The sequence below is a fragment of the Myotis yumanensis genome, unplaced genomic scaffold, assembly GCF_028538775.1.
Source record: "Myotis yumanensis isolate MYYU_CA2020_CCGP unplaced genomic scaffold, mMyoYum1.0.hap1 SCAF_4, whole genome shotgun sequence".
NCBI lineage: Eukaryota > Metazoa > Chordata > Mammalia > Chiroptera > Vespertilionidae > Myotis > Myotis yumanensis.
In genome coordinates this window covers 112,755,081-112,781,267 of record NW_027223755.1, presented here as the reverse complement: position 1 = coordinate 112,781,267, position 26,187 = coordinate 112,755,081, and the positions used below count along the sequence as shown (strand labels likewise).

The 26,187-nt window shown below is 49.4% G+C and overlaps 1 protein-coding gene across 1 annotated transcript; it reads left to right on the top strand.

Annotated features, from left to right (window-relative positions):
- Positions 1-1,087: 1,087 nt before the first annotated feature.
- LOC139008362 (acyl-coenzyme A synthetase ACSM2B, mitochondrial-like) lies at positions 1,088-20,716 on the top strand. The gene is made up of 13 exons (XM_070411678.1): positions 1,088-1,264; positions 3,970-4,180; positions 5,194-5,401; positions 6,524-6,667; positions 8,237-8,393; positions 11,220-11,299; positions 11,389-11,512; positions 12,893-12,973; positions 14,312-14,413; positions 16,068-16,195; positions 16,313-16,412; positions 17,475-17,594; positions 20,467-20,716. Exons 1-13 carry the CDS (start codon positions 1,088-1,090, stop codon positions 20,569-20,571), a joined length of 1,737 nt encoding a protein of 578 aa, XP_070267779.1. The 3' UTR covers positions 20,572-20,716.
- The last annotated feature ends 5,471 nt before the right edge of the window (positions 20,717-26,187 follow it).

The following is a 26,187-nucleotide window of genomic DNA, read 5'->3' as shown; positions in this document are numbered from 1 at the left end:
GTCAAAGGAGAACGGGGATTGAGTGGTGGTCAAGGATGCAGGCCCTTCTGAGGAGGTGAGACCTGAAGAATGAGAAAGAGGCAGCCAAGGAAGGAGAGCAAGACCAGCAGGTTGGTCAGGAGATCTTCACTTCTGTTCTTTAGAGGATAAAAGAGGAGGCATAGTATCTGAGACCTTGAGCATTCTGGCTGCTGCTGGCCAGACCCACAGTGGGGGATGGGAAACCAGCCAGCTGGTGGGACTCCTGGCTTGATTCCTTAAAGCAAAGGTCATTAGACTTAAATTCCACAAGCTCCCCCAGGTGCACATGTTAGAACTCAGAAGCCAGCCTACATGGCCTTGGATGCACTGCCCCTGAAGCCCGTGTGGAAACAATGACAGAGTTATCATTTCTGAAGTGATGCTGTGTGTCAGGTGCTGTGTGCTATGTTCAGTTGAAGGAAATAGATGAAACTTGTATTAGCATTTACTGTAGTAACAAATATCCAAACATCACAAGAGCGTAGAACCACACATATTTTTCCCATGAGCCTTTGGGCAGGCTGTGGGTGTGCTGGGCTCAGCTCAGCCTACAGGTGTTATCATTCAGGGACCCACGCTGAAGACAGAGCACCACCTGGGGCATGCAAAAAGCATGAGAGAGGGCAGAAATGCAAGGGCTCCTGACCCACCACCACACAATCACATCCACTCACATCCATGGCCAAGACAACATGAGGGGTACATACACTTCCCAGTGAAAATTGGTGGGGATATATAATCCCAATACAGGGAAGGAGCAAGTTGTGGGGAACAACAATCAGTCCACCACACCCTGTACTTTAAGCACTAAGGGGTTTACTGCCTGGAACCGAGTGTCCACAAAGCTGCCAGAAGTGCTAGAGAGGTGAGATCTGGCTGGGTGCTGTGCTTGTGGAGAATGGCATGCCCGACTGCGATGGACGCTGAGTGCAATGCACGCATATCCACAGCAAATTCCTTCTGGAAGAAGCTGTAAGGGGCTTGAACTCCATGAGCAGCGGTGACGAGTGGAGTAGCTCTAGTAGGAAAGACTCACCTCTGTCACCTTTCCTGTACAGGTCTGGCCATGCACTGGCTGCGGAAACTCCAGGGGATCTGCATCCAAAGGAGGATACAGATAGACTGCCGCACTGTCCACATTCATACCAAGCAACGGGCATCGCTGCCGTGGGGCCACCAGGAAGTCCCTGCCAGGTTTAACTTCGCTAGCGATGTGATGGATTACTGGGCTGGCATGGAGAAGGTAAAGGGTGGAGAAGAGACACAGAGATGGACAATTGGGCTATTTACTAATTCATCCATACATTCAACACATAGTGAACACATTACGTGTCAGGTACTGTGATGAGCTATGAGCTCATCTCCCATGAAGGCCGCATTCGGTGGGAGCAAGAGAGCATGGGCTTGGCAGAAAGAAGGGCCGAGGAGATTGGTGCAGGTGGGACAATCTGGTAAGTCCCTGGGCAACTGACACAGTGTGCCTACACATTCTGCACGTGCTCTGTTGTGACATCCCAGGGTGAGACAAGGACTAGTGGGCTGGGGTCACAGAAGGGGCAGATTTGGGTTTAATAAGAGAGAATCAGCACCGACCACAGACTGAGTCAGTCTTCCCAGAAAGTTGTGTGTTCCTGTCATCAGGAGTAAGCAAGCAGAATGGTCACCAGGCAGAGATTATAAAAAGGATTCCAGCATCAGCATCAGGGAAAGAGTGATGAGGAAATGCCTCTCTCCCTTCCCACCCTGGACTTCTGGACCTCCACCCCATCCATGGTGGATGCCGCCCTGCCTTCCCCTGAGGTTCTGTGCACCTTTCTGGAGGATGAAAAGACCCTCTCGCTGGGGTCTGGGAAGAAGTGGGCTTACACAAATGGCACTCGGAGGGAGCCACACTGTGATGTTGCCATGGGGTCCTGACATCAGCACCCAATCTTAGTGCAGAGATTGCACACGCTGGCCTCTGGGCTGAGCGTGGCCCAGGGTGCAGGGCACGCTTCACACAAAATTCGGTCAATACTTGAAAATCTAAAACTTTCTGATAAAAATGTAGATTTCTGGCTTTTCTCTGAAAGCTATACCTCTTGGAATAATGAGGAAGGTCTTTACTACCATGACTCAGAATCCTGAGTCCACAAAAGAAGTGATGTAATAAATTTACTACGCAGCCATCAAAACCTGCTCCACTGACAAACACCATGAGCAACATTAAAAAAAAAACACTCTGGCCAGTGTGGCTCAGTGCTTAGAGTGTCAACATGCACCCGAAGGTCACAGGTTCAATTCCCAGGCAAGGGCACATGCCTGGATCGCAGGTTCATCCCAGGCCTGGTCCAGGTGTGCAGGAGGCAACCAATCTCACATTGATGTCTCTCTCTTTCTCTCTCTCCCCCTCCCTCCCTTTCACTCTCTAAAAATCAATGGGAAAAATATCCTCCAGTAAGGATTAATGGCAACAAAAAAATTAGTGACAACCAGGGAGAAATATGCAACTCATTTCAAAGCAAAAGAGTTAATATTCCTAATACAAAAGAGACCCTAGAAATCAGGAATAAAAAGGCATATCCCAATAGAAAAGTGGGTGAAGTATAACATGAGACAGTTCACATCTTATTTGTGATAATATATAATGAATTCATGCTGTTATTTTTTAAAGCATACATGTATAAAATTTCTCAGTTTTAATTTCTAACATAATTTTTTTGTTTTAAAAAATATTTTATTTTATTTAGTCCTAATGATTTCTTAAAGTATATTTTTATTGATTTCAGAGAGGAAGGGAGAGGGAAAGAGAGATAGAAACATCAATGATGAGAGAGAATCATTGATCGGCTGCTTTCTGCATGCCCCCTACAATGGGGATCGAGCCTGCAATCCAGGCATGTGCCCTGACTGGGAATCAAACTGTGACCTCCTGGTTCATAGGTCAGTGCTCAACCACTGAGCTACTCTGGCCGGGCAGTGCTAATAATTTTTTTTGCATTATAACTCCTGAATAATGGTTCTTTTGATTGTAATTATGAGCAAAATTTTAATTATAAGGAAATAGGGATACTATTTAAATAATGGCCAGTTTTCCATAAGTATTGTGGTTTAGTCATGAATAGTAATGGAAAATGTATTATTCACAGAGAGAAGTCATTCAAATAGTTCTTCATTACCGAATGAATGAAATAGGAATGTATGTTATGATAATATGAGTCGTATTTTCAGCGTTTATCAGGCTGCATGGCTTCCCTGGGCTTTGAGACTTGAAGGTGAGGACGGTGATGGGCATATGCATCCGTGTTAGCAATGATGCTCATGGTTACAGCCTCCTCAGGTCACCTTCAGGCAAGTTTTCTGACTTTAAAATTATAAACACAAACATAGAATGCTAAATCCCAGTTACAGCAAAGCTTTTAGATTAAAAATGTTTAAATAGGAAGATATTAAGAAAAACACAATCAAAATTCATTATCTATAATAATAAAAGCATAATATACTAATTAGACCGGATGTCCTTCCGGATGACCTCCCGGATGAAGTTGGGGCTGTGAAGACCTACTCTTGCATGAATTTCATGCACAGGGCTTCTAGTTCTTTATGAGAACTGGAACAGAGAGACCAATCCAACTAGTGTATCATAATTGTCCTTTGAGAAGCAAAAACCATTTCACAGAAAATATTGTGAAAGATCAGAGGGGCTACTTTCACTTTATGCTTTATGATTGTGTTTATCTCACTTTTCCTGTATTCACAACTGAACTGATATGCAATACTACTATTTTATAAATTCTAATTGAAATATTGATAGATAGAATCCATAGAAATAAAAACTCTTTAAGGTTCTTAAAATACTTTTTAAGAGTGACTACGGGTCCTGAGATCAGAAAGCTTAGAAAGCTTTCCACCAGGACCTTCCCCAGGCTGTGTCCCAGCCCCTCACCAGCAAGCCTCCCCTTCCCTCAGGCCGGCAGGAGAGCCCCAGGCCCTGCCCTGTGGTGGGTGAGCGGCCACGGGGAGGAGGTGCGCTGGGACTTCGGGCAGCTGCAGGAGCTCAGCCAGCGGACGGCCAATGTCCTCGCAGGAGCGTGCGGCCTGCAGCGTGGGGACCGCGTGGCCGTGGTGCTGCCCCGGGTGCCCGAGTGGTGGCTGGTGACACTGGGCTGCATGCGAGCAGGTGGGTAGTTGACCCCCTGGGCTGGCACTGGCTCTCTCGTGAAAGAAACTGATGGCAGAGAAATGCCACCATTCCTCCCAAAAGATGCCGCTGCACGCAGCATGCATCCCCCTTTGTTTAGGCAAACTATCTCCTAAGCGCTTGCTCGAGGTGGCTGGCACGGGTGAGCCACGCATGGTCTGTGCTCATGGGCCTTACGGATGTCCGGAGAAAGGCAGCATGAGCTATCCACTGTTCACATGTTACTTCACCACCGTTTTGATAGGTGGCGTGTGAATTTTCTAAGAACCTATTAAAAGTCTGGCTCACAGCCAGTCTTTGTAACTAAAGTTTCATTGGAGCACAGCCGTGACCTTATGTATTGTCCCTGCCTGAGCTGCACTGGACTAAGGGCAGACTTGAGTCGTTGGGACGGAGAGCGTCTGGTCCGCAAAGGCTAACGCATTTACCATTGGCCCTTTGGCTCTTTGAGGGCCCTGAGCAGTCCGATCTGCAGCGGCCCCGGGCGGCTCAGTGGAGTGGTACTGAGGCCAGGAACTGCAGATGAGCTGAATCTTTCTGTGTATGTGCGTGTCTGTGTGTGTATCTGTGTCTATGTGTGTGTATCCGTGTCTATGTGTGTGTATCTGTGTTTATGTGTGTGTATGTCTGTGTGTATCTGTGTGTCTGTGTGTGTATCTGTGTGTCTGTGAATGTCTGTGTGTGTCTGTATGAATGTGTATGTGTGTGTGTGTATGTGTCTGTGTGTGTATGTTTGTCTGTGTAGGGGCTGAGGGCGGGGTTATTAGGCTTAGACTGTCAATGGTGTGACATTAGACCTCTTACAGCTCTGACAGCCCAGGGAAACCTGTGTTTAATTCACTCTGTGGCCCCTGGTCTGCTGTTATTGATATTCCGCATTAGTCGTCCCTTCCCCAACCTCCCCTCCACTGGACCCCACTGGCTGTTCCATCAGCTTCTGCAGGGAAGGAGACAGCCCCTTCCCGTTCTTTCTAAGCACCTGACTCCTCCAGGCCTCGTCTTCATGCCCGGGACCATCCAGATGACGGCCAGGGACATCCTCTACAGGCTGCAGGTGTCCAGGGCCAGGGCCATCGTGGCAGGGGAGGACGTAGCCCAGGCAGTGGACACTGTGGCACCCGACTGCCCGTCTCTGAAGACGAAGCTACTGGTGTCTGCAAAAGGCCGGGATGGGTGGCTGGACTTCAAGACGCTCCTGCAGTGAGTAGCCGCACGTCCTTCCCTGGTTCCCATCACCAGTGGGCCCTGAACCAGCAGTCAGATGCAAGTGCTTCCCCCGGCAGGTCGGGAGCACCCGGAGCACTGACAAGGGGAGGGTCACGCCAGCGTCACTCAGGGGTAAGCGGGCCTTCTGAGGGCACATGATGCTGCTCAGGGTTCTCATGGAAGGACCAGCAGCACCGAGCTCCACCGCGAGCGCATTGCCCGGTGGGGACACTAGCCACCCACCCTCTGGGCTGCACACACGGGCATGCAGAGTAGCTCCGGGTTCCAGCCAGGGCCAACAGCGAGCCCCTGGCCACACCAGAAACAACACTAAGTGGGTGGAAACTCACCAGCCTGCTCAAGGGAAGCAGTCGGGGTGCGGCCAGGAACGTCTGAGGTCACACACAAGCGATGACTGACACACCGGTTTCTGGCCCCTCCTCCCGCCCCGCCCCCTCCTCTGGCCCCTCCTCCCGCCCGCCCGCCCCCCATCCCGCCCCCCCTCCCCCCCCCCCCCCCCCCCCCCCCCGCCCCGCATCCCCCAGCCAGGCCTGCAGCCATGGCAGCTGGCGGGGCAGCCCGCTCCCCGTCCCATGTCTGAAATCCCTCCCCGGAGACAGGGAGCCCAGGAAACCCTGGAGAAGGGGAGCTTTTTCTTTCTGCTGACGTGTGTTTAAGAGAGCTGCCAGGGGACGAGACAGCGAGACCAGCTCTGGGAGGCTCGAGGTCACGACCCTGGAGGAGAGGTCTAGGGGTGCGCGTGCTTCGAGGGACTAGCTGGCACCCCCTCTTTACCTGGTGTCATGTCAGAGATCCCGACAGCAAGTAGATGCGCATTGACTGAGTGCTCGCTAAGCAAGCAGCCCTTTGTTTGTGTCGCAGTAACTTCCTCCGCGACTATGAGACCCACTGATCCCATTGCACTGACATGGAAATGAGCCCGGGGAGTCCCATCAGTCCCGTCACAGCTCACTGAGGTCAGCCCTGCGGCGCCCGCCCGAGGCTGGCTGGCTCGGACTCTCCTGACCTCCCCACCGAAGCCTCCCTCCGCCGCCACTGGCCCTGCAGCAGGGACCCCTGGGCGGGCAGCTCTGAGAGGGCGACCTGTCTCTGCAGAGGGGCGTCCCCCACTCACCGCTGCGTGGAGACAGGAGGCCAGGAAGCGGCGGCCATCTACTTCACCAGCGGGAGCACCGGGCTCCCCAAGATGGCAGAGCACTCCCACGCCAGCCTGGGCGTCAAGGCCAAGATGGACGCTGGGTAAGCAGATCCCCTCGCCACAGGGCAGACCTAGAGACTGGTCTGAGTCAGGCCCAGGGCTCGTGGGCGGCTACCCCCTGGTGCTTCTGAGAAAGGCAGGGAGCGGGCCCGAGGGCGCCTGGCCTCGCACCGGGCAGACACCAGCCCGCTCATAGCAGGGAGCTCAAGGCCTCCTCCGGCCTTGGCACCACGAGCTGCTAGTCTGACTGATTGCCGCACAAGCATGCCACGCTCAGCCGGCGTCCCCCACGCCTCCTCCTGTGAGGTGCTGGTGACTTGCTTTAGCGCTACCACACCCCAAAGGGGCACCTGTGTCAGCAGCAAACTACTTTCCGAAGCGACCATCGGATCAACTCAGTGAAAGGAGATCTCAGCTGTCAGCACTGAGAACGCCCTCCACTCTGCCTCGGCCCTGTCAGTGAGTCGGCGAACACGGGGCCAGGTGGCCGGGCAGCTCTAACAGACCTTCCGGGCCTTTCACAGGAGACGCTGCTCACCGGCCGTCATGACCAGACCTGGAAAAATCGTTTCTGCAAGAAACTCAAAAACCTAAATGTTCCACCTGTGAGTCTGTGATACCAGAAAACTAAATTATTTAACAGAAATAATTTAGTAGAAGAGCCATAGTAAAATACAGTTTCTCAAATAGGGAAGCTAACTCACTTAAATGTATCTAAGACAGTGATGGCAAACCTATGACACGCATGTCAGAGGTGACACGCGAACTCATTTTTTGGTTGATTTTTCTTTGTTAAATGGCATTTAAATATATAAAATAAATATCAAAAATATAAATCTTTGTTTTACTATGGTTGCAAAGATCAAAAAATTTCTATATGTGACACGGCACCAGAGTTAAGTTAGGGTTTTTCAAAATGCTGACACGCCGAGCTCAAAAGGTTTGCCATCACTGCTCTAAGATATTAATTCTCACCCCACCCCCCAGATTTGCTCCGGACAGACTGAGACCCAGTTTTCTCACGGCATTGAAAGTAGAAGCCACCTTCAGGCAGGGACACGCACCATGGCCTCCCACCACCGGAAGCTCTCCATGTCCAGGCTAAATCGTTCCTGCTTTACAACAGGCCTAACGCCTTTTATTCTGGCCGAACGAGAGAAAGAAAACAGGCATAGGCCATGTGATACTTCACGGAAACAGAACCAAAGGTCTGCTCAGCTGAGCTGGAGCTCAGCAAGGCTCCTTGCTGGGATGACCACCTGGGGATGTTTTGTGAGGAAGCATGGTAAACACGTCCTGGTGGCTGCCACAGGTCAAAGCCGCACTGCGCTCTGGGGATAACATGAGAATGAGACCCAGTTATCTGTTAAGTAATGTCAGCTGGGATCACACCTTCCAAATACTCTCTCCTTTAGGAAACAGAACGTGCAGACAGAACAACTCTCTTTCCTCTATCAGTTTCAGCTTCCACACACTCCTACCAAGCATGCCAACACACTCAGCACACACGCCTGAGCGTACACACTGCCCCTGCCCGCGGTGTGGACGCTCCTGCTCTGTTCCCCAGCGTGCATGTCGTATATGCACGTGTGTTTCCTCTCTTCCCTCAGCCTGTGGACAGACCTGCAAGCCTCAGACCTGATCTGGACCATAACAGACACGGCGTGGATACTGAACATCCTGTGCTCGTTTCTGGAACCCTGGACGTCGGGAGCGTGCGTATTTATCCATCTCCTGCCGAAGTTTGACCCACTGGCCATCCTACAGGTGAGAGAGGCCCACTGCACACCTCGTGGCGGCCAGCCCAAGGTTTGCACACTCCGACTGACTGCAGTTTCTTTCAGCTCATCTAGTCTGCTAACCCTCGCCCTAGGGATGAACACTGTTCCATACGCACGATGGAGAGGGCCCCGGCCTCCCAGGGCTCGTGGGCCAGGGGAGGGGAGAAACCCACATGCAGTACAAAGAGTATATTCAGACGGCAGGCATGGGTCACTGGCTCACTCAACACATGTTAACTGGTGCTGAGCATCGATAGATGGTGGTGAACCACTCGTAGGGAGGGTTGGGCTGTGGAGGTGACGTGATGTGTGTGTGTGTGTGTGTGTGTGTGTGTACAGCACAGACTACAGGTAAAATGCACAGAGCGCAGCTATTTTAAGGGCACAGCTGGCAAACAACTGACCTGTGTCACACCATGCACCAGCTTGGGCTGCTATAAGAAGCACCCTGGGGCGGGGCTTACCCCCAGACATCGCCCTCTCATGGGCTATGTCCTTCGGGTGCACAGACAACCCCCTTGCCGGGCCCCCTGTGAAGAGAGTGAGACTGACCCCACCACAGGGCCCACCCTCAGGACCTCATCCGAACCTAATTACCTCCCAAAGGCCCAACACCTTCCCAGGGGGCTAGGGCTTCAACGCGTGAACTGCGGGGCACAGCATTCGGTCTATTACAGGCACCCCTGTCACTGCCGCCTTTTTTTTTTTTATATTTTATTGATTTTTTACAGAGAGGAAGGGAGAGGGATAGAGAGTTAGAAACATCGATGAGAGAGAAACATCGATCAGCTGCCTCCTGCACACCCCCCACTGGGAATGTGCCTGCAACCAAGGTACATGCCCTTGACCGGAATTGAACCTGGGACCCTTCAGTCCGCAGGCTGACGCTCTATCCACTGAGCCAAACCGGTTACGGCTCACTGCCGCCTTTTCAAGACGTAAGACATTCCCATTACAGCAGGGAGGGCCCCCGCCGCCACGCCACTGCCACGCTCCGTCGGCTCCTCAGCCTCCTGACCGCCACTGCCAGGGTGACTTGCTTCTCTGTGATCTTCATAGAGTGGAGCCACCCAGTGTGTGATCTCTTGTGTCTGGCTTCTTCCACTCAACACTGTGACTACTCGTGACTACTCGCCACTGGCTGCTCGGTGGAGACGTTTGTCCTCTCCGGCTGCTGTGGCGTGTTCCGTTCTGTGTCCAATCGTGATTTCTTCTCCGTCCCACTGTGGATGGACATTAGGGTCATTGCCAGTTTGGGACTGGAGGAGTTTTGAAGAATAAATAGGAGTTTTCCCACCAAACTTGACAGGGCAGCCATTAGGTAAAGTCTGCAAACAGCCTGGCCCAGTGCGCAAGGCGGTGGGAGGGCTCACTTTGCTTGCACAGGCGCACCCGGTGCTGGACTCGGCGTGAGGAGGACTGGGCCATGCACCTCCTGCGCCGCCGGGTCTCTGGGGGAGTCCCGGGCCCACCCGGACTTCTGTTTGGCCGGCAACCGGTCAGGCTTGGTCTGGATTCTCAGGAGATTCTATTCAAATGATTTTGTCATTTTCTGATGTAAACAAATTCTTACTCTGCCTCCTTCCAAAAATGATTTGATATGACTTCTGTTAAGTGGAGCAAATAGTTTTTCCTAAAAACCTATTAGGAAAATACAGATTGGAGTTTGGGGTGAGGAAACCAACAGGAGTAAAGAGAAGTGCAGCAAGTAAGTAGGTAATTACATACTGAGCTTCCTGTAGGGCAAGGCAATAAGGGAGATGGGATGTTTCCATAGCTTTTACCAGCAGTGTTTCGTCAGGAGTGTTTGGGGGATGCCCTGGCTGGTGTGGCTCAGTTGGTTAGAACATCATCCCATGCACTGAAGGGTCGCGGGTCCAATTCCCAGTCAGGGCACATACCCAGGTTGCAGGTTCAATCTCTGGTCGGAGTGCATATAATCCCCAGTCAGGCATGTGCACAACCAATCCATGTTTCTCTCTGACATCGATGTTTCTCCCTCTCTCCATCTCCCCCTTTCTCTCCCTAGAATCAATGGAAAATATATCCTTGGGTGAGGTTTTAAAACAAAAAGAGTACTTGGAGGAAATAATTGCATGATTCACTGATGTTAATCGTTTTTCTATATATTTTTGCCTAAGTCATTTTTCTATAAGCTCTGTGCAGACAAAGATGGTGTTACATAGCAGTTAGGCACACTGGCAGCAAATGCTGGTTCCGCTCCTGGCTGCTTGTGTGACCTTGGGCACGTCACTTCGTCCTCTGAGTCACAGCTCTCCCTTCTGACTGGGGGTGATCATGCAGACGCCGTGAGGCTATTGTGAGAAAAGAGGAGCTGGCACAGGGTCTGGCAAGTGTTCAGTGCCAGCTAAATTTTAGCAGCACTTCTGAAGGCACTTTCCCACCTGAATTAATCTGTCGTGAAACTGGTCCGGAGGTTAGGCACTGAACCAAGAGCACACAGCCACTTTGCCACAGTGGCCGCCTCCTTCCCTGGAGGCTGGGGTTTGCATAACCTGAAGGTGTGGATTTGAGGACAGTCATCACATCCGCAGGAGTAGGCAGCTCGATTTGACAAAAATGCCACAAAATAACCCTGGGCCTTTCCCCCCGATGATAGGTGCTTGTTTCTCTGTTACGTTGGGCTTGAGGGGACATGAGAATTCATTGGACCTGAAACAGACACAACAAATAAGCTAGGACTTAAAGGCAGACCCCGCCATGCCAGCGCCCAGGCCTGGAACCACCGTGTGTCCTGGCCGGCTGGGCACTCGACCTGGGGGCAGCGTCTCACCTGGCTCTCCTCCTGCAGGTGCTGTCCAGCTACCCCATCAACAACATGGTAGGGGCCCCCATAGTCTACCGAATGCTGGTGCAGCAGGACCTGTCCAGGTGATGGGCTCGGGTGGTCAGGACCTCCCCTCCCCACGCTCACCTACTGACCCACGGAGTCTTTGGGGGACACTCACCTCTCTCCTCAGTTACAAGTTCCCACACCTGCAGAGCTGCTTCAGCGGCGGCGAGGCCCTCCTCCCGGGCACGCTGGCAAGCTGGCGGGCGCAGACAGGACTGGACATCCGCGAGTTCTATGGCCAGACGGAGACGGTAGGCCCAGGAGGGGGGGTGGGGGTCGGGCCAGGAGCTGGCCCCCTGGGCCGATTCCACTTTGACAGTAAGAATGTGAGCCACGTTCCTCATGTGCTGTCCCATCAGTACTCATGGAGCACCCCCTGTGGGTCAGCCCTGATACCGCAGGCTGAGTGGGGGGAGGGGGGCTGCACTCGTGGGGGGAGGGCTAATAGACATGACAGGGCGGCCACGGAGGTTCTGTGGAGAGGAGTAGGATGAGTGCGGCGGGGGAGGTGGCATGGAGGCCAGCAAGCCCTCTGAGTGGGGCCATCTCAGCAGAGTCCTGGCTTCTGGAACGTGCCAGGCACGGGCTGCTCAGGCAGAAGGGGAGCCACCAAGAGCCCCACCTCATCTGCGAGGTCTCCTGGGACCTGGGGCCTTGGGCCAGGACTCACTGTGCTGCTTATGAAAGCCGTCTGGGCACTTCCCCTCCTTCCCCAGCGCCTCTGCTCGGCCTCTCAGCACTTCTCCCTCCTCCTCGCCACCCCTACCCTCCACCCTCCTGGGGAGAACCCCTGGGGGACTGACAGTGCTGTGGGTGGAGGTTTGCAGTGGGGGGAGGACAGCGCAGCCGCAGGGTCGGCCTTTCAGAGGGAGCCTGGCTAGGCCCGCGTCTCTTTGGGAGTGTATTTCAGGGCCCAGCAAGGCTGGCCTCTTAGGGGAAGTCATTTAATTCCATTTGGCTTTAAAGGACTTTGGGTGCCCGTGGTCCCTTAGGAAAGTATGGATCCCCGTAAAAAGATTATAATGTGGTTGGTAGTTCCTCCGTACTGGGGAGTAGTCAATGGATTGCTTTCCAAACAATTTAGGGGTTGCAGGGAAGGCCAGATAGCAGGGGAGGGGAGAGAGGAGGGGAGGGGAGAGAACAGGGGAGGGGGGAGAGCAAGAGAGAGGGGGAGAGCAGGGGAGGGGAGAGAGCAGGGGAGGGGAGAGAGCAGGAGAGGGGAGAGAGTAGGAGAGGGAGAGAGTAGGGGAGGGGAGAGCAGGGAAGGGGAGAGAGCAGGGGAGGGGAGAGAACAGGGGAGGGGGGAGAGCAAGAGAGAGGGGAGAGCAGGGGAGGGGAGAGAGCAGGGGAGGGGAGAGAGTAGAAGAGGGAGAGAGTAGGGGAGGGGAGAGCAGGGGAGAGGAGAGAGCAGGGGAGGGGGGAGAGTAGAGCAGAAAAGGGGAGGGAGCAGGGAAGGGGAGAGAGAAGGAGAAGGGGGAGAGCAAGGGAGGGGCGGAAGGGAGCCACTGAATGTGACTCATCTTCCCACCACATCAGGACTGCTCTGCTGAGGGTCCTTTTTCTTTCTTTTCTTTTTTGCTGGGACCTATGACCCTCCTGACGTTTGCCCATCTGTCTGCTGCTTCCCACAGGGACTCACCTGCAGAGTTTCCAAGACAATGAAAGTCAAGCCCGGCTGCCTGGGAACAGCAATCCCCCATTATGACGTGCAGGTGAGTTGGCGCCTCTCGAGGTGGGCGATGGGGGAAACAGGCTTTTCCAGTAACTTACGTATTGCATTCTGCATGGAGGAAAAGTAATGTAAAGTAAATGTGTTTTAATACTATGGAAAAGGAGGAAGGAAGGAAAGGAGAGGGAGAGTTTAATATTCTTATCATGCAGGAAAAAACACTTGGAATAGCTAGCAGTTAGCTGGCCAGTTAGTTATATAAATACTAGAGGCCCAGTGCACGAATTCATGCATGGTGTGGTCCCTTGGCCTGGCCGGTGACCAGGGCTAATAGGGGCCATCTCGCCCAGTCCGAGGGGAGGGACCACGGGAGGTTGGCCGGCCAGGGGAGGTAGGCTGTGGGAGCACACTGACCACCAGGGGGCAGCTCCTGCATTGAGCATCTTCCCCCTGGTGGTCAGTGCATGTCATAGCTAATGGCCAGTCATCCCATCATCTGGTCGTCCAGTCGTAACAGTTGCTTAGGCTTTTATATCTTTTATATCTATATCTATATAGATATAGATATAGATATACATTTTTAAAACAAAAAATAAGGGTGATTTTGACACTTACTGTTCCTGCTGAGCCGTCTTGGTGTCCACCTTCTTGGTTCATGCTGCTGACGCACAAGGGTTTGTAGTGACTCCACCGTGGAGGAGAGCATGGCCCCCACTGTGTGCTGTCTGCTGGTCAGGAGATGATTCCAAACAGTTCACTGGTACAAACAGCATATAGTCAGTGTGCTGGAGCTGAAATTGTGCTCCTATCTCTATTATTTCTTCAGGTTACATTCCAAGAATAGAACTTGAGTATGTGTGTCCGTGGCTCCGTGCAGGGCCCTGCAGGTCTGGAGTATAACAGTGTGTGCCCTATTCCAGGCCACTCCCCTGTGGCGGCCGTCCATGAGCTCTTTTTCTCAGTGCCCCCTGCACTCCGATACAGTCCTGTGACATCAGCAGTTGAAGGCACTGAGACAACGAGCTTAAGTAGCTCAAAGACAACGAGTCAGGTAGCAGGGTCAGAATTTGTGTTTTGATCTGTCTGGTGCCCAAGTTCACGGGCCTCGAAGACAACGGGCGGCTGCTATGCCTCCTGAGCTCCTACAGCCAGACATGTCCTGAGCTCCTCTGGCCCAGGCTCTATGGGGGCTTCACCTAAACCATGCCAGGCAGATGGGTTCAAGACCTGGGCTCCAAGCACATGGCTTCCCTGGGTTCCGGGTCCTTGTGTTCAGCCACCACTAGAGCCCGAGGGCCTCCATGTGCCTAGTCAGCTCTCCCGGCTGCTGCCCAGGCACCTTGTCCCGCGGCTCCTTCTCCCGATCTGCTTCCTCCTGCAGGTCATCGATGACCAGGGCCACGTCCTGCCGCCTGGGGTGGAGGGAGACTTGGGCATCAGAATCAAACCCAACAGGCCCATAGGCATCTTCTCGGGCTACGTGGTAATGAACTCAGGCTCCTCCCCTCTGTCCCTGGTGGGAATAGGGGCTCTGAGAGGGATGAGGGGAGGGTCCTCGAGTTACGGACTTCCCAAGAGGCATTGGGAAGGAGTACCCAGGATCTAAGAAGGGTGCTTTGCCAAGAGAGAAGGTGGCCCTCACCCTGCCATCCTTAGCCGAACACTAAGACCTCATCTGAAGAATTGTCTTTATTTGGATGCCCCTTTCCACACACAAGAACTGCTCCTGGCAGAAAGCTTGCTGCCCGAAGCATATGCGGTAGCATTCTCCCCAGGGCAGCTCTGCGTCCAAGCCTCACCCCCACTCCCCGCCACGGATCCTCTTCACAGCCGTGTGAGCCACATCACACTGGGACTTGGCCACAGAGCGGGGCGTCCCTGTCTTCAGACCTTGGAACATTAGAAACAGGTGATCCTTGAGTCCAGCCGCCTCGCTTTAGAGGCGAGGATGGTGAGACCAGAGATGACAAGGCTCATGCAAGCCCGCCACTGCTGAAAAGTGGGCAAGGAAGGCCTCAAATATTAAACCAAATAATACATTCAGTCATAACAGTGGCTGCCACTTACTGTGTGCTTGCTACATGATGCACACAGTCCTAAAGCACTTCGTAGACATTACACTCGTTTAATCTTCCTGATGCCCTTATGAGGTATTTGGAGCCAAATTGCTTGAGTTCAAAACCCTACTCCACTATTTGCTATGTGAGAAAGTGACTGACCTCTCATGCCTCGGTTTCCAAACCTGTAAACTGTGTATTGTAATACCTCATAGCATGACTATGGTTCTCGAAAGGCATTAGTGTTTGTGAGGCACTTAGAACAGTGCTATGTGAGCGTGTGCAGAAGAAAAGAATTGCCGGAGATCCACATTGTCACCCCCATGATCCAGATGAGGAGACATGGGCCTTGGAGAGGAGGCCAGCAGGGCTGAAGGCGGCTGGAGAAAGAGTCAAGCTGGGGTCAGATCTGGCTTCCGGTCTCCACTCTGCCATCTGGAATGGCTACTGGGCTTTGGATACGCCTCTTGATCGCTCTGGTCTTCAATACCCGTATTTTCCAAATGGAGACGGGAGCCTATGAAGTCCCTATGCCATCTTTGAACCCAAAGACTGACTGTCCAATCCGGAGCCCACACGCCCACACGTAAACAAAATACCAAGATGCACTAACAAGGGGTGAACCCCAAGCCTTCTCCCTGTTCAAGAACACCTGCCTCAGCTGAACAGAGGGTCCAGCTGGTATATTTCTAGAACTTTCAGATCTAACAAAGTAGCCATGAAAGCATCCCATCCACCTTGGCACCCTTAAATGGTGTGATGAAATGGAGCAGGAGCCAGTTAGGCTGACCCTGAAGGGAAGGTGGGCCCCGGCAGGGGAAATGCCCTGGGCACGGGGGCCTGGCTGCATTGATGTTACCCTTAGACTCGAGCAGGGGTAGGGGGCAATGCTGGGGGAGTAACTGAAACGAAGGGGGAGACCAGCTCCACGGGGCTGGGGTTGACAGGCTCAGGGCAGCCTGCCAGGCACAGTTGTTCAATTGTAAAACGCACAACCTGCACGGCTGTTCATGGCAGCCCCGGCTGGGGGCAGAGGGTGTGGGCTTTGCAGGCACAGTGACTGTCTTTCTGTGGCCCCAGGACAATCCTGAGAAGACAGCAGCCAACATTCGAGGGGACTTTTGGCTCATGGGAGACCGGGCCATCAAGGATCAAGAAGGATATTTCCAGTTCATGGGGCGGGCAGATGACATCATTAACTCCAGCGGGTGAGCTGGGTTCTGGGCTGAGAAGTGTAATCTGGGTCCTATTTCTGATGATTCTAGACCTTGGGCCTGGCCTAGAGGTGGTGCCCAGTCTTCTCTGACAGGTGGGTTCTTCTCCAGGCACCGGATTGGACCTGGAGAGGTGGAGAATGCACTCATGGAGCACCCTGCTGTGGTGGAGACGGCTGTCATCAGTAGCCCAGACCCCATCCGAGGAGAGGTGATGGGGAGCAGCAAGCTAGGGGTGCAGATTTGGGAAACAAGGGTATAAAGTGTGATGGTTAAGAGCATGTACTCTGGCAACTAGACAGCCTGAGCCAAAATCTTGGCCCTCCTGCTTACTAGCTGTGTGACCTGGGACAAGTTGCTTAGCCTCTCTGAGCCTCAGTTTCCCATCTGTAAGATGAAGGGTTGTTTGATGAGTTAATATTTATAAGGTGCTTGGAATAAGATCTGTCACATAGCAAGCACCTCAGAAGGTCACTATTGTTGGCACTTGAATCAGAACTGATCCCTGACCAGAAGAACAGAGGAGGGATTTGAGCCAAGAGATGGAGCCCCTGAGCCATGGATTTTGCAGTGAGAATATGGGGAAGATGGAAGAACTTATAATAATGTGGGGTTCTAGAAAAAGGTCCAGGTGGAGTCCACAGGAGCTTTGGGGGGGGGGAGGTTAAGGTGCAGAGGTGTGGGTCAATGTCCGGGACATCTCTGCAGGGTGCAAGCTGACACTGTCATATCTCTGGCAGGTATGGGACATATCACCATGGAAACCATAGCAGCCACTAGGCAAATGGGGGCCAAAGAGGATCCTCTACTGAGAAAACTCTGTGCCAAGCATGGAGCGAAGCCAGGCTGTATATGATGGCATTGTGGTTCCCATGAATTAAAGAAGGCAATCAGATCTCCATTTCACAGCTGTGCAAGCTGTAGCGGGAGGGTTGGACAGATCCTCCGCGTCTGTGGTCCACAGCCTTTATTGTCTTCTCTTCACTTACACCTAGCTTCTCCCTGTCTCGCTATTGCCTCTGGGATATGAGGTGAGCCAGGTCTCAACCTGCCATCCTAACTGCCCACCCAGTAAGCCATTTGAGAGAGAATTGGACTGTTGGCCATTATTACCACAAGTTTCTCCCTTTTCTTGGCCACAAATACCTGGCGGTACAATGGAGAGGACATAAGATCGGTGGCTGTGGAGGGCGTCCTAACACTGACTCTGTCGTATCCCAGGAGGTGACAATGCGCTCTGACCCCTCCTCTCTTGCCCTCATCCTCGCTGCAGGTGGTGAAGGCCTTTGTGGTCCTGGCGCCACAGTTTCTGTCCCATGACCCGGAGCAGCTCACCAGGGAGCTGCAGCAGCACGTGAAGTCGGTGACCGCCCCGTACAAGTACCCGAGGAAGGTGAGGGCCCTGGCGCCCCCAACGTGAAGGAGCGGTGGTCTCCTCTCATGTTTCCCTTCTCTGGCTGTGGACCAGGACTCTTATTTCAAAGTTCTGCCTGACTATGACCAAGAAAGTCCCCCCAGAACAATCTGGAAACTATTATAGATCCCGAAAGGTAGCTCAGCACTGAGCTCACCCTGATTAAAAACCAGATGCTCCCATAACAAGTTCTCGCCCATATCCAGCCCACATTCCCACTCTCTGCACCAAGGTCTTGCAATATTACTCAGGATTCTCTGGGCTTCAAGCACGGAAATCCAACTTGACGTTCATTTCTCACACAACTGGTAAGACCAGGAGGTGAGTCCTTAGTCACAGCTGGAACAGGCAGGCCGATGGGGGTCAGGGATGGCTCTTGCCCTGGACTCTCCTTTCGGTATCGGCTTCATTCCTTGACGTGCTCTCCAGCAGCTCCAAACACTCTTTCAGCAGCTTTGCAAATCCCAGTAGAAAAAGAGCGTCCTTGTCCCCAAAGGACCAGCAAGTCTTCAAGTTGATTCTCATTGGAACAGTTCTGGTCACGTGTCCATTCTTAAACCAACCCCTGTAACCAGGGGATGAACACTGTGATTGGCCAGTTATGGGTCATGTGGTCACCCTAGAGGGAATGCAGGAAGATGGGAGGAAGGGCTGCCCTACACCAGGACAAGGACAGAGTGAGGGAGGGGTGGCTCCCATGGGTAAATGGAAGAGCTGTTATCAGAAAGGGTAAAAAGCATACAATCTACTACAACAGTTTTCAGTTGTTTTCACTGTGGGGCAGGGAACTAAGGCATAGAGGCGGACACGGAAGAGAGGCCCCGTTTTTGGAGTTGGGCACAAGGTAGGACTTTGTCCCAGGGAAGGATTTAATTTCTCTTCTTTTGAGTCTGGGGTAGAAGGTGAGAGCGGCCACATGAAGCCCCTCAGATTCTATGTAACCCAGGTGCTCACTCGCTTGTCCGCACAAGCTGTCCCTGGCGGGTTTCTGAGAGGCAGACTCAGAAGGAGGTTTGTGAGGGAGTCTTTGGGGTGCACTGTGATGGAGCTTAGTGGGGGCCTCAGCCAGCCCCATGGGGAGTCTTGAATCTAAGACACCCTCTCAATTTCCTGAGCAGCAGCTGGGGAAGGGCCTTTACAGCCCCTGTAGGTCAGGCATGGATGCAGGCTGCCCTGGGGGGTGGGGCCCGGGGGCAGGGCCTGGGGGCGAGGCCAGGGGCGGGACCCTGGGAGGGACAACTCTCCTGAGCTGCTGTGCTCCGCAAGGGGCCTGGCAATGGGAAAGTGAGTCTTTCATTCCTGCAGGGGCCTGGGCAGTACATCAGAGCCCACCACACAGACTGGCATTCACCTCCATCACTCACTCAGCAATCTCTCTGTGCCTCACTCTCCCTATCTGTAAAATGGGGATTATGGTGTCACCCCTGCACAGGTTGTTAAAAAGAACAGTTAATGCTTATAAGGTACCTTAGCAAGAATTTAATAAGTATTTTAAAAGCGACTAGAAATCTGACCACAACAAGCATATTATGGATTTTTACTTGTAGCTGAATATCTCTGAGGACCCAGTGGAGAGGGTCCTGTCACACAGGGTAACAGTTTATCCCATAGATGTGTCTCCTTTTACATCTCCGCTTAGAATGCCCTGGTAGCGGTTCTTCCCACACTCTTCCGCCTCCCAGCAACCACCCCGTTCTGCTCCCTTCCTCATGATGTGCAGCATCGCTTTCTTCTTAGCATTAAACTGAACCTCCTGTGGTTTCCTTCTACTCTCCACTAACACCCAACGACCAAACAGTAATGTTTTAGGTCATCCTGTCTTTGTGGGAACTACTCAGCTCTGCCCCGCAGTGAGAGAGCAGCCAGCCTCAACTGTAAATGAACACATATGGCTGTTGTTTCAATAAAACTTTACTTACAAAAACAGGAGAAGGGCTGGATTTTGCCCATAGGCTATAGTTTGCCAAACCCCTGCTTTATCCGACTGTGATTTTAACAAATTCTTTCCTTTACAAAGTTAGCCTTGCCTCACAGCAAGTCAGCTGGTGAGAAGATACCTTTTCCATACCAGTATCCCTCTTATTATTACTTTTCTTAAACCCAAAACCATCTGACTTCTAGACCAACGCTCTGGCAAGCTGAGCCCTACAGCCAGAAGCCTCAGTGAATTCTCTTTCTTGCGCACACCTTAGGATTCAGGAATATTAGAGACGGAAGGGTCCTGAACAGCAAGCATTCCTTCCCACGGTCAGAAGGTGGAGGTGGAGAGGTTTTTGAGTTGTGCTGAGGACACACCAACAGAAAAGGATGGAGATGAAATTGAAAACCAGGCTTCCTGACTCTTAGCTGCCCACTGTCTCTAGTCCAGATTCAGACCCATGGCTGACATCTTGGGTGTTGCCCCTGCCAAGAACTCAGCCTGCATTTTATCTCACAACAACGCCACAAGGTTGTGGTGATTTTCCAGGTGACTAGGTAGGAAAAATGAGTCTCAGAAAAGCCTAGTTCAAAGCCAGGTAGATGGTGGAGGCGAGACTGGAGCACAGTCTGATGTCAGAGCTCAGGTGTCTGACTCCTGTCCCTTGCACTGCTCTCCCTGCCCCACAGTACGTCAGAGACCAGTCGGCTCACTCCTATGTCCTGTTCTAGTCACTTTCTTCTCCTTGTCCCAGAGCACTTTCTGAACCTTCCTGTTGTACCTTCTTATGTCCTGGGAGTTTTCCAAACTCAGTAGTCACTCACCTGGAGCCTCCCAGCCCCAGGAGCTTCCCCTCACCTACAGTAATTCCTCAAAAAAATTCAACCTTGTGGAGTCATGGATGGCCAACCCTGGACTGATCTGTCCCAACAGGTGGAGTTTGTCTTGGACCTGCCCAAAACGGTCTCTGGGAAAATCCAGCGGACGAAGCTTCGAGAGCAGGAGTGGAAGAGGTCTGGGCCAGCCAGGGCCCCATGACGCCTGCAGGGGTTTATTCGGGCCCTGCCCTTGTCCCTTCATTCCCTTCGGGCCATCTGCCTTCCTCGGGAGATGTGAGATTCTTTACGACAAGACATCTGAGTTTTGTCTCCCTGATTATGAGCTCAAAATCTTCCATGTTACATGTTGAGAGAAGAAAGGGAGAATGGGGTGGGGGGGGGGCGGGGAGGAGGAGAAGACATATGTAATACTTTCAACAATAAAGAATTTAAATTTTTTTAAAAAGAGGAGCAAAAAGAAGAAGAAAGGGAGGGTGGGGATGAGGGTAAGGAAAGGAGAGGGAAACAGAGAAAAAGGAAAGAAACATGAGAGAGAAAGATTAAAACAGCAATTGAGAAAGAAAGAAAAAGGAGGGAAGGAAGTTGGCATGGAGGGAGGGAGGAAAGATAGAAAGAATTAGAGGGAGAGACAAAAAGAGAACAAAGGAGGAAAGAAGGAAAAGAAAAGAAAGATCAACAAAAATAGAAATTGATAATGAAAAATGATGGACAGAAGGATGAGAGAGAGGGAGGAGAGGGGAGTATTATTACTCCCGTAGATGAACAGACAGACAGACAGTAACCGAGTCAAGCAGAAAACTAGATCTTAGGAAGGAAATAGAATGCCATGGCTCCCCGTCTGCCCCTGAACAGGACCTCCATACAGTCAGGAACCCAGACCTTTGGGGGAAATCTATGACCTACTCAAAGTGCAGATTCCGCCCTCCTCTCTCCACCCACGGCTTGTGTGAAGCAAGCCATAATGTTCACCAGAACATTTCACAAAGATTGGTTTACTATGACTACAATGAAATCACCAACCCCTGTCTTTTTCAGGATGAGATCAAGCTAGATCACCACATTCTCTGTGTCCTTCTCTTGTAAAAGCCTTTAGACACCCCAGAAACCCCCAGAACCACGAAGTAATGTTTGCCAAGTCTCTGTGCATAACTTCCCTGGACAATAATGAGTTCCAGAGGGGCCCCAGGCTGACCAGGGCATGTGTTTGTGGCATGAGGTGTTCGGGCTTGTTGCTGTTATTCAGAGAGAGAAGGTGCAACAAACCTGGAGAAGGGCAGTCACCTCACTTCCGCCCAATATTGCTTCAACATCAGATTCCAGTTGTGCAGGGTCAGGGTGGCCCTTATATAACATGGTAGAGTTTGCACTTCATCTGGAGCATGATGAACTTGGTGCACTAAGCATTTCTAAATGAGTGCCTGGTAGTGAGTAGTGAGTACATTAAGGGAGAATTTGAAAAATGCTTAGAAGAATTCCTTCTTCTTGAAGCTTGGTGACTTAGTGATTAAGGAAGGTGGAGGGGTAAAGAGGAAGGAGGCGCTGAAGGATGACATCTAGTTGTTTGAGTAGGTAAACTGAGGTGGGTGGTTATAATACAGGGGAACCTTGGTTCTCGAACTTAATGCATTCCAGAACACTGTTCGGGAAGCAATTTGTTTGAAAACCAAATCATCTTTTGCCATTAGAAATAATGTAAATTGAACTCATCCATTCCAGACCTGCAAGTGATTCCCTGTTTTAACTTTTCTTGTATACAGCACTACTGGCCTGGTGCACGAATTTGTGTACATTGAAAGGGAATTAATTAGAAGAAATATTTTAATATCACTATTCGCCCTTTCTCTATAATAGAAGTGTCAGAGATTAAAGAAAAGTAGTAAAATGTATATGAAAATAATATATACATTTATTAATAAATAAACAATAACCACATGATATAACTACAACAAAGACATGATGTAAAAACAACAAAAACGTGATATAAAAACAACATTGATAAAAACAATGACTGGTAAATTGATTAAACTTATTCTAATATCTCCTGTATACCACATTAAGAGTAAAAACATTTTCAGAGTGCTTGACTAATTTCCCTTGTGATGAAGTATTTACAAATTTAACTTTAACGTCACACGCTCTTCAAACTCGAGAGAAAGCAATATATAACTGACCATGTCTGAAAACAGTTTCAGGTAGGAATATTCCTACTCTGCCTAGAGTTTGTCCTTGTAATTTATTAATAGTCATCGCAAATGCTGGCATCACAGGAAACTATCTTCAAATTAATTTAAATGGGAGGCCAGTGTCAGACAGGGACAAATCAATTCTTGGAATCAGAAAAACCTCTCCTTCTGCAGATTCTGTTAATACTTCAGCTTCGATTATGTTAGATCGTAATCTTCTGATAATAAATCTGGTACCATTACAAAGACCCCAATTACTATTAAGATTTCTCAGTAGCATGATGATTGCACCAATTTTCAATTTTAATTTATGACATGGCATTCCTGAAAGAGTAATACTATTAAGAAATTCAATGGGAAAATTTTCCTTTTCGGCATCATCCGTTGAATCAATGGAATCATCACTCAAATAGGTGTGAAAATCTCCATCAGTATATCCAACATTTCTTCATTTAGTTTATGAATGTGTTCATTTTTAGGGTAAAGAATTGCACGTTTAGATATATTTTTAATATTATCTATAGATACACTATTTCCAAAGATAGCTTCAATAATAGGTCCTTTACAAATCATTTCACAGGGGATTTCAATAATATCCATTCCTAAATGAAAACTGCTATCAAGTTTGCCATCTCCAAATTTTACTAACCATCCACTATAATCAGAGTCCTCTGATCTCATACTTGTTTTAAGAGACAACTTTCTGAAACATCCCCAAACACTACAGTACTTTAAACTCGTTTGTACTATGGCCGATCACATAGCATGCGGTACAATACTGAGACATTGTCGAAAATCCCCTCTGAGAAGGAGAACTTTCCCACCAAATGCAACATTCAAATTCATAATTTCTTAGTAATCTGTCTATGGCGTTTATAGCATGACTGGATGCCACGGTGCATTCATCAATAATGAGAAGTTGGGTCTTTTCAGTGGTTTTAGCAACTTCACTCTTTATATCAAGTCTAGAAATTGAAGTTTCATTTAATGGAATCGGTAATTTATATTGGGAATGAAAGGTGCTTCCACCAAAAAGTAAATTTGCAGCAATTCCTGTAGACGCTGTGGGTAAAACAGTACCACCATGACCTCTAATATAATGTATTAAAACTTTATATGTTTTTCCACTACCGCCTGGACCATCCAAGAAAAAGCATTTGGGGTGTACAGTTTGATCTTCGATGGCAGAAGTTATAGTCTGAAAGGCTGCCAGCTGTTCATCATTCAGAGAATTTATCAAAACCTGTGCCTGTTGTTGCTCCTACGATTCATCACATGTAGTTGTATTCATTAATGAAGGATAGTCCGGAAATTTGAAATGCGAACATTTCATTCCATGCAATGTGAATACTTCTTCAATTTCGTTAAGGGCATGCATTTCACGGTTCACATAGGCACCTTCTCTTTGGTGTAATTTCCAACAGAAATCTTCAATAAAATGAGATTTATTCTCATCCCAAAATTTGTCTGCTGCAGAAGGACATCCAAACACGCATATATATGCAAAAAGTTGCTGTAGTTGTTTGGGCATATTAAGGATGATTGCATCGTCAATCGTATCTTTCCAGATAGTGTCATCGATTAATAATCCTTGATGTTTAGCAGCTTCACAAAATGTATCATAAATTACACCTCCTACAGTTCGAAGATCAGCAAAACTTACCGCACCTTTTACAGGCAGAAGCAGAAGTCTAAGGTAATATCATTCTGGTTCTCTAAAGCTCACAGTGAACAGTCTACCCAATACTTTATTCCTGCCCTTTTGGCGTTTTCTCCACAAAGAAGTATTAAACACATAATGGTGTGGAATCTTCCAATAATAATAATTACACACGTTGGAATCTTCTCTATTCAATAAAAACCAAGCCATCAAAGTCAAGTTATGCCTAGCCCTATCTATAACTTCAGCAAAATCATTGGTATGAAAATACAAATTCTGATCATTTGGCAAATGAATTGCTAATCTTGTGATTGCATGAGATCGGTTATACATTCACATTGCAGAAAGTCTCCAAACAGCCTCAGGAGCGCTCACATACCTGGAGTCAATGAAGTCCTGTACTTCGTCATGATTGATAATATTTTTTTCAGAAATTTGAATATTTGCACAATTATGCCCTTTATAGACATATTTAAATAAATATTTGACACTCTTAATCTATGTGCAGACTTCAATGTTTATATGACAGTTATATTTGAGGCACAAATATGGGTTATAAGGGACAATCCAAGTGTTATCAGCAACTTTATTTCTAATAGACATGGTGCTACCAGATCTTCTCTTGTATTTGGGATATCCATAAATATTTCCAATGGTCGCATTTTGAAATTCTTTCTGATATCCCTTTGAACATTTTCCATTTTCCATACATGGACTGTTTGGATTTTGTATTCCACATGGTCCATGTACCATATTTGATTTTACAATTTGAAAAAGTCGAGGACACTGGTCTTCATCCGGAATTTCTGCCTTAACGATACGGTCAATGTCATCTTCCATTTGTAATTTGGATTCACTATCTAATATCAATACTATGTGAGCATAAGGCAGTCCGCATTTCTGAAATTCAATGACATGAATTTTAGTTGTAACTTTGCCAAATAAATCAAATTTACAGATATCATTTAAAAGAGCATTCAGCTTAATATTAAAAACCCTGGCTACCAAGTCAGGTCTGTTTGCAACTTTTTGCCAGCGTTGTAAATTGTTTGTAATATCTGCCCATTTTGGGTTGCACATCATGGTTATGAATAAAGCGGGCTTGCCATACCTCGTTACAATTGCCATAGCATCCTGATATCGCTGCTGCATATTTCTGGGACTACCCTCAAAAGATGACAGAAGTATTATCATTTTACCAATCGGCACATTGTCATTTTCAGATCTAGATGTGAGATAATCCATCAAACCACTATATATTTCAACTTTCAACTTAGATTGGTTTGCTTTAATGAAATTTATCCCATTGATTTCCATTTTTTAATATGAATCAACAATACACTGTAGAGTTAATTATCCTGCATTTAAAATAGGATTAAACATGTCCCAGACGGATAGATGAAATCCATAATACTGCACGTGTGTGACTCGTGTCCTTACATTTTGTCAGGTATTATTGTTGATTACATTGTCATCTCTGAGTCTTAATGCAGTATCCATTCCCCAGCCTTTTCCACCATGTGGAAAAAGAATAGGATATGTCATTGCATCTAATGTAGGAAACAGGATACTGATTTGTTTCATTTTAGTGGCATTTGGATTATTGGGATCTGGTTTACAATGAATGAGCAAGTCCCTTTCAAAAGGAGGTTCTCCATCTTTGTTTCTGAAAATGATGGCAACTTTGGTTACACAGGGAGAATTATATCTACCTGGATCACTGTTACAATCATATTTAATTGCCATTGTTACCTCTGTGGGAGCAATACCTTTCACAGCTGCTTCAGATTGGGCTTCCTTTTCTACCTCATGTAGCATCTTTATGATTTTAATTCACTTATTTCATGCATGAGGTTGTTGATGCTGATCATGAGTCTTTCTGAGCAAGCTTGGTTTTCTGGCATTGCTAATCTTTTGCCTGTCACTTCGGCAGTATCTAAAATATTGAGTTGAGAAAACTTCTGAGAAACAC

Coding starts and splice junctions, on each gene's coding strand:
- LOC139008362 (XM_070411678.1), top strand. CDS start 1,088: ATGCACTGGCTGCGGAAACTCCAGGGGATCTGCATCCAAAGGAGGATA. Junction 12,974..14,311: donor TCCCCCATTATGACGTGCAG/GTGAGTTGGCGC, acceptor TTCCTCCTGCAG/GTCATCGATGACCAGGGCCA. Junction 14,414..16,067: donor GCATCTTCTCGGGCTACGTG/GTAATGAACTCA, acceptor CTGTGGCCCCAG/GACAATCCTGAGAAGACAGC.